The sequence below is a fragment of the Cebus imitator genome, unplaced genomic scaffold (genome assembly GCF_001604975.1).
Source record: "Cebus imitator isolate Cc_AM_T3 unplaced genomic scaffold, Cebus_imitator-1.0 Scaffold123, whole genome shotgun sequence".
NCBI lineage: Eukaryota > Metazoa > Chordata > Mammalia > Primates > Cebidae > Cebus > Cebus imitator.
In genome coordinates, this window is record NW_016107438.1 from 4304242 (window position 1) to 4312587 (window position 8346).

The 8346-nt window shown below is 51.6% G+C and overlaps 1 protein-coding gene across 3 annotated transcripts in view; it reads left to right on the plus strand.

Annotated features, from left to right (window-relative positions):
• LOC108312324 (nucleoside diphosphate kinase B) overlaps positions 1–7954 on the plus strand; it is a 20808-nt gene extending 12854 nt beyond the window's left edge. The window contains exons 1-5 of one of the 3 annotated variants that reach the window (XM_037742581.1): positions 1022–1117; positions 1980–2109; positions 3668–3769; positions 5489–5601; positions 7697–7954. In XM_037742581.1, coding sequence (XP_037598509.1) covers positions 1984–2109; positions 3668–3769; positions 5489–5601; positions 7697–7814 — 459 coding nt within the window. In that variant the 5' untranslated portion in view covers positions 1022–1117; positions 1980–1983 and the 3' untranslated portion in view covers positions 7815–7954. Of the gene's footprint in view, positions 1–1021; positions 1118–1432; positions 1656–1979; positions 2110–3667; positions 3770–5488; positions 5602–7696 lie in introns of those variants that run through there. The other 2 variants (XM_017540195.2, XM_037742582.1) reach the window with 2 other exon arrangements.
• Positions 7955–8346: the final 392 nt, after the last annotated feature.

Consider the following 8346-nt stretch of genomic DNA (forward strand, 5'->3'; position numbering starts at 1 on the left):
TTTTTAGTAGAGACGGGGTTTCACCATGTTGACCAGGGTGGTCTCGATCTCTTGACCTCGTGATCCACCTGCCTCGGCCTCCCAAAGTGCTGGGATTATAGGCGTGAGCCACCGCGCCCAGCAAGATAAATTTCTATTAATATGTTACACGGTGTGACCTGTTTGTTTTGGGGCATCAGATGAGCATACAAGGACTTGTGTGTAGTGAAGCTGGAGGGTTACAGCCTCCCCAGTTAAGGACGGTCTTCCCAGGAAGGAAAGAAGAGGTGAGAGCAGAGGCGTAGTCTTGACTGTACCCTAAGTAGCCATCAGTGACCTGACCAAGGGGCAGATAGCCCTCCACCGGACAGAGAAAAGTCCATGAAATTTCTAGACCTGTTTCCACAGTTGACCTTTGGTAATCCAAATGAGAGTGTGCTTCAGATTGAAGCCAAAAAATACAGTGCCCCCAAACGAGGGCATGTGGCAGTCGTTGTCAATGTCTGCTGGGCTGATACTCTGTAACTAGAAGCTTGGAAAGCAGATGACGTATAACAGAGGCCAGGTTGCCATCCATCTGGCCAGTGACAAGTGATCAGCGCAGTGCCAGGGGTACTCTGGTGATCTGTGGTCAGCTCAGAGTCCTGAGGGGAAGCAAGTGGGCTTCCACCATCTCAGGGGAGCACCACAGCTGTGCTGCTGTCAGTGCTGCAGGTGCTGAGAGGAGGGGCTCGTCACCACCCCAGGGAAGCTGGGCGCCACCAAAGGGAGCTTGTTTGCCAGGCACATGGCAAATAGGAATTGTCTACAAGTCGATGGCAGCCCTGATCTCTGTGATAGGGTCTAGACTCTCCTCAGGGTCCAGGGGCGAGGTTCAGGGTGAACTGGAAAACTTGACCACATTTTAGTGCCGGGTGGGCATGGTTCCCCATCTCAGGGTGGGAGTGGAGTGTCTGATTGGGGCTGGAAATGTAGGTGGGGAGGCGGCAGCCAGGGAGCAGGGCATCCTGTGAAAAGAGTATCTCGCTAAGGAGTCTGAACGCCATTCCTGTAGGTGAGGGAGTCATCAAGACAGAGCAGAGGCAGGACCAGATGGCTGTTTGAGGTGCTGAGCGAGGCTCCCCGCTTGCGGGGAGAGGTGAGATCGAGGCCCGTTTGGAGGCCGAGGCTTAACCAGGGCTCAAGCAGAGGGGAGGGAAGCCTGGACTTAAGAGATAGGGAGGATAAGGACTGGGTGCACCATGTGGAGGGAGAATCAATTCAAGGTTAACGCCGGTGCTCGGGCGGATGGCGAAAGCAGCAGATGGCCTTGACCGGGGAGGGAACTCGAGCACAGGAGCAGGGTGTGTGTGTGCAGGAGCTTTTGGGGTCACGGGAAGTACTGAGAGGTGAGGAGTGGGATTTGGGACGTGCGAATGACTTCCTGTCTCTGGATCAGTCTCGATCTCTGCCCGGCGAGGGCGCGCCCCCACTGGGCGCGGGCACTGCGTTCTAGGGCCTAGTGCTGCCCTGGGCGGGTGGGGCGTCCCTGTGGGTTGGGCGGCCCGGCCCTCTGGGGTGTGGCCGCCGCGCGCTCCGCCCCGCGCCCCTCCTACCCCGCCGGCTCCGGGCGTGGTGGTCGCTCAGCTCTGTGCTCCCGCACCGCAGCGCCGCCGCCCGGCCCCGCCAGCTTCCCGGTAAGGCTTGGGGACGCATCCCCTGGCGACTCCTCCGGCTCCCTAATCCGCTTGCGCGGCCGCGGGTGGGCCGGGTCTGCGGGTGGCCCCCGATTTCCCACAGGTCCCGCCCGGGGTCGGAGCGGGAGATTTCCTGGCCGCGTGAGCCCCGCGGGCCTCCGGGCTCCGCAGAGGGACGCCGGCCCTGCGTGGGGCGGAAGCGCTGGGAAGCCACGTGTCCCCCCGGCCGCGCGCGGTGGGGGAGGCGGGCCCGGCGGCGCCCACGTGGCCTCCGCTCCACGGACCGGACCAGCCCGGGCCCTGACCGCACCTCTCGCTCCGCAGGACCATGGCCAACCTCGAGCGCACCTTCATCGCCATCAAGCCGGACGGCGTGCAGCGCGGCCTGGTGGGCGAGATCATCAAGCGCTTCGAGCAGAAGGGGTTCCGCCTCGTGGCCATGAAGTTCCTCCGGGTAACTCGCCCCGGTCGCCCCTTCCCCAGCTACAGCTGGCTCGTGGGTTTTTTTTCCTCCCGGCAGCGGTTTGTCCGCGTTGCCTTTCCGAGTCTATTTCGCGCCCACGAGAATCCTTTTGCCCTCTGCCCCCGCCCACGGCTGCTCGGGCCCGGCGACCCTTTCCCGAGGCGGTGGGGACAGACGCCCTTGGGAAGGTGAAGCGCGGGTAGCGTGACTCGCACTCTGGGTTTGGCTTCCTTCCCGCGGGCCGCCACCTGCCTACCCGCTGCAGGGGGCAGCAGGGAGCGGAGAAACCCCTGGCGCCAGACCCCCTGCGCTTGCCCACGCGGGTCCGCCTAGGCACAGAATGGAGGTTTGGAATCTTTGGTGCTTTAGTCTGAAACTCCGAGTTCCAGTGCGGTGCCCCTCCTTTAGCATGGGGTAGGAACTGTATTTTCCACATTAAATTTGGGGCACAGATCTGAATCCCTACACCTGGGGGTAAGTATCTAAGTACTGAAATTCAACCAGGCTCGTCGGTGAAGAGAATGTTCTCAGTTATCTGAAATATTTAAAAGGGTGTTGTGAGTAGCCCAGGGGGTTTTAATATGGCCTCTGTATGACTTGACATATGTACTTCAGTTGCAGCCAAAATTTAACTCCCTAAATCTAGATCCTCAACCACCTACTTCTTAGGATTACAAAATCCTCAGTGTCACTGACAGTATGAGAGTGTTTTTACGATTAGAACAGTCTTGGCCAGGCGCAGGGCTCACGCCTATACTCTCAGCAATTTGGGAGGCAGAGATGGGTGGAGCCCCGGAGTTGGAGATCAGCCTGAGCCACATAGCAAGCCCCTGTCTCTACAAAAAATTTGAAAAAAAGATTGGGTGTGGTTGAGTGCACCTGTAGTTCTAACTACCTGAGAAGCTGAGGTGGCAAAATCACTTGAGCCCTGGAAGTTGAGGCTGCAGTGAGCCATGATTGTGCCACTGCTTTCCAGCCTGGGTGGTGAGCGTGAGACCCTGTCTCCTAAAACAAACTGAAACAGCAAACCAAAAAAGAACGATCTTCCTGCTAAAACGGCGTTAGTTTCGTGGTTTGGATGGGATTTTAAAAATATTTCTATATATTGGCCGGGCGCAGTGGCTCATGCCTGTAATCCCAGCACTTTGGGAGGCCGAGGTGGGTGGATCATGGGGTCAGGAGATCGAGACCATCCAGGTTAACACGGTGAAACCCCGTCTCTACTAAAAATACAAAATATTAGCTGGGCATGGTGGCACATATTAGCCTCCCAGCTATTTGGGAGGCTAAGGCAGGAAAATCGCTTGAACCTGGGAAGCGGAGGTTGCAGTGAGCCGAGATCCGCCACCACACTCCAGCCTGGGTAACAGGAGCGAGTCTCTGTCTCAAAAAAAAAATTTTTTTTTTAGTATATCTATCTCCACACACTTACGTGGGCTAGAATATAAAACCGGACTTTCAGAGACCCTGCTATACTAATGGGAGGTTCAGAGGTTGGGATGGGGTCTTTCCAGCTGATTTCCTAACTGGCACCTCCTTCGAATGCCAGGCCTCTGAGGAACACCTGAAGCAGCATTACATTGACCTGAAAGACCGCCCGTTCTTCCCTGGGCTGGTGAAGTACATGAACTCAGGGCCAGTCGTGGCCATGGTGAGTGCTTGTGGGGAATATGGAAAATGAGGAAAAAGTGCTTAGCTTTTTTAGACATCTCTCTCAGCTAATCTAAATCATTTTATGAATGGAACCTGCTGAAGTTACTTAACTGAGCAACTAGGAGCTTGGCGGGAGAAAGCAAAATCAGACCTTAGAAATGGGAAGGATGTTAGCTGGGCATGGGTGCTCGCCTGTAATCCCAGCTGCTCGGGTAGCTGCGGCAGGAGAGTTGCTTGGACCCAGGAGGTGAGGTTGCAGTGAGCTGAGATCCGCCACTGACCTCCAGCCTGGGCGATAGAGCGATACTCTGTCTCAACAAAAAAAAAGAAAAGAAAAGAAAAAAAGAAATGGAAGGACATTTTCAGGTAGCTTTCTCCTGCGTTAAATAGAATCTCATTGTCTATAAGATGCTGCATTTCTGGGCCAGGTGCAGTGGCTCACGCCTGTAAGCCCAGCACTTTGGGAGGCTGAGGCAGGTGGATCAACTGGCTGAGGCCAGGAGTTCAAGACCAGCCTGGCCAACATGGTGAGACTCCATTTCTACTAAAACAATACAAAAATTAGCTGGGCGTGGTGGCATGTGCCGGTAGTCCCAGCTACTCGGGAGGCTGAGGCAGGAGAATTGCTTGAACCTGGCAGGCGGAGGTTGCAGTGAGCCGAGATTGCACCACTGCCCTCCAGCTTGATGCCTGCTGACAGACTCTGTCTCAAAAAAAAATTGTTAAATTTCTTCTGTTTGACAGGTGTTTTAGACTTTAATGTTTCCTAGATTAAAAAACTTTTTCCTATTTTCTTTTTTTTTTTTTTTGGGACGGAGTTTCGCTCTTGTTACCCAGGCTGGAGTGTAATGGCGCGATCTCGGCTCACCGCAACCTCCGCCTCCTGGGTTCAGGCAATTCTCCTGCCTCAGCCTCCTGAGTAGCTGGGATTACAGGCACGCGCCACCATGCCCAGCTAATTTTTTGTATTTTTAGTAGAGACAGGGTTTCACCGTGTTGACCAGGATGGTCTCGATCTCTTGACCTCGTGATCCACCTGCCTCGGCCTCCCAAAGTGCTGGGATTACAGGCTTGAGCCACCGCGCCTGGCCTATTTTCTTACATTTTTCTATGAAATTTCTGAATTTTTCCATGAAAAATTCAAATGTAAGTATATAATACAAGAAGCAGAAGTTTGGAATCCTATACTAGATGCAGTTTCTTCTGGATGGTGCTGACGTCCAACTGGGAGTGCAGAGAATAGGAGAGAGTGAAATAGGGAGGCACTGAAGTTGTTGAGAAAGTACACCTATTTCCTGTTCACCAAGTGTGGCTTTTTCTTCCTTCTGCTGTCCCTGGAATATTTTCTGTGGAATGTTCGTCTTCATTTCCCCTGTTCTAGCAGTCTCCTGGGATGCCCTTCCCACCGATCTAGTCCAGTCTGGCCACTTTTGCCTTTCTTCACCAGTTCTTCTGTGTTTATGGCTGCATAAGGATTCTTCAACATTGTTTATCTGTCTCAGCTAAACTGGGAAGTTCCCAAGTTGGGTGGACTTTTCTTTGAATCCTAGTAATACATTTGGAATGGAGTTTTTATTTAGGCCTCTACTCTGTGCTGGGGTCAGCTGATAATGTCACTGATTGGTCTCATTGACGTGTCCTGTCAGGTGGGAGTAAATGTTAGCCCCGAGCTGTCCTGAGTGGCAGATCTGATATAAATTCATTTCACACTATCCAGGTCTGGGAGGGGTTGAATGTGGTGAAGACAGGTCGAGTGATGCTTGGGGAGACCAATCCAGCAGATTCTAAGCCAGGCACCATTCGTGGGGACTTCTGCATTCAGGTTGGCAGGTAAGTCCGGGGACAGGAGGGTGGATGACTTTGATGTAACACCATTTAAAGCAGATATTGGGCGCATCCTACTTTCAGAAGGATGTGGACTTATAATTATTATTTTTTTTCTTGAGATGGAGTCTCCCTCTGTTGCCCAGGCTGGAGTGCAGTAGTGCCACCTCAGCTCACTGCAACCTCCACCTCCCAGGTTCAAGCGATCCTCCTGTCTCAACCTCCCAAGTAGCTGGGATTATAGGTGCATGCCACCATGCCTGGCTAATTTTTGTATTTTTGGTAGAGACGGGGTTTCACCACATTGGCCAGACTAGTCTCCAACTCCTGACCTCAAGTGATTTGCCCGCTTGGGCCTCAGAAGGTGGTAGGATTACAGACATGAGCCACTGCACCTGGCCTGAACTTTTAAATTAGGTGGTGATTATCATTGCATAAAAGCTTTCAGGCCAGGGGATCACGCCTGTAATCCGAGCACTTTGGGAGGCTGAGGCGGGTGGATCACCTGAGGTCAGGAGTTTGAGACCAGCTTGGCCAACATGGTGAAACTCTGTCTCTATTAAAAATAAAAAATTAGCTGGGCGTGGTGGTGCATGCCTGTAATCCTAGCTACTCAGGAGGCTGAGACAGAATTGCTGGAACTGGGGATGGGGAGGCTACAGTGAGCTGAGATCATGCCACTGCACTCTAGCCTGGGCAACAAGAGCTAAACTCCATCTCAAAAAAAAAAGGCTGGGCACGGTGGCTCACGCCTGTAATCCCAGCATTATAGGAGGCTGAGGTGGACAGATCATGAGTTTGAGATCAGCCTGGTTAACATGGTGAAACCTCATCTCTACTAAAAATACAAAAAATTAGCCAGGTATGGTGGCATGCGCCTGTAGTCCCAGCTACTCAGGAGGCTGAGGCTGGAGAATTGCTTGAACCCAGGAGGCGGAGGTTGCAGTGAGCTGAGATCTTGCCACTGCACCCCAGCCTGGGCAACAAGAGCTAAACTCCATCTCAAAAAAAAAAAAAGGCTGGGCATGGTGGCTCACGCCTGTAATCCCAGCATTATAGGAGGCTGACAAGACTCCGTCTCAAAAAAAAAGCTTTCATAGATCGCTTATTCCCTAGGTTAATTGTAAGCAAGATACTACAAGGGAGCTCTATGTGGTGGTTCCTGTGTAGCACAGCAGGCAATGCTAGGTGTGGAGAAGGGAAGATTTCTAGCCATGAGTACTTTGTCCCTGGGCGTGTTGGTTAGCCTTCTGGTTCCTTCGCCTGTACACAATCTATTCAAAACCTTTACAAAGTTGTGAGGTTCAAGTACAATAAAGGGATTGTTATTAATAAGCAGTGTTATGTCATGGCTGGGCTTTGCAAATCAGAGTTGTAAGAAGTTGCAGCAGAACTGGCCTGTGACAATGAATATATCATATCTAGTTGGGATGTTGATCTGGAGTGCTTTTGAATATTACCGTATTTTCCAAAATTTGAGGAGGAATGTTTTATGTTATCAGCAATCTTGGGGTACAAGCACTGTTTTGATAGTGGGGGCTGGACTTGGAAGCATAATACAGTTAAAACAAGGAGTGTTTGGAACCAAGCACCTTTACAGTTGTATATCTGCTTTTAAAAGGAAACACTTGCCGGGCGTGGTGGTTCACGCCTGTAATCCCAGCACTTTGGGAGGCCGAGGCGGGTGGATCACGAGGTCAAGAGATCGAGACCATCCTGGTCAACATGGTGAAACCCCGTCTCTACTAAAAATACAAAACATTAGCTGGGCATGGTGGCGCGTGCCTGTAATCCCAGCTGCTCGGGATGCTGAGGCAGGAGAATTGCCTGAACCCAGGAGGCGGAGGTTGTGGTGAGCCGAGATTGCGCCATTGCACTCCAGCCTGGGTAACAAGAGTGAAACTCCGTCTCAAAAAAAAAAAGGAAACACTTTGGGGGTATAAATGGGTCTGCTGCTGCTTCAAGTGGCAATTTGGCTGAAAAAGTCTGGAGTGGCTGTCCGTTGCTGTACCCATGAAGCAGACTTCTGCACTTTAAAACATGGTGACAAAAAAAAGAAAAATGAACAAACACAGTGACTAGTAATTGTCTTCTTTCTTAGGAACATCATTCATGGCAGTGACTCAGTAAAAAGTGCTGAAAAAGAAATCAGCCTATGGTTTAAGCCTGAAGAACTGGTTGACTACAAGTCTTGTGCTCATGACTGGGTCTATGAATAAGAAGTGGACACAGCAGCAGTCTCCTTCAGCCCGGCTTGGTGTGTCCCTGGACGCAGCTCTTCATTCCACTGACTTAGAAGCAACAGGAGTGATCATTCTTTTGTAGACCATATTTGCCAGTAAAGCCTTTGGAAACTGGACACTGTCTCCTTGTGCTTATTTGATACTGAGCTGAAAGAAGTGACGTGGTTCCCTGGCTAAATAGTAGCATTATCTGCATCTAAATCCTGCTTATTATCAAAGAATAATTGATCCTTCTAAGAACCTGGGTATACCTCAAGACATTCTATGAGGGAAAATGGTAGGGCTGAAGAGGAAAAGCATGGCCCTGGCTGTGTATCTAAGGAAACGAATAAGGAAATCAAACTATATCCCAATTACTTTAGCTAATGCATAAATGTATATTCCTGTATGAAAGATTTTTATGGCTGGGTGCCGTGGGTCATGCCTGTAATCCCAGCACTTTGGGAGGTCAAGGCGGGTGGACCACCTGAGGTCAGGAGTTTGAGACCAGCCTGGAGCCTGGCCAACG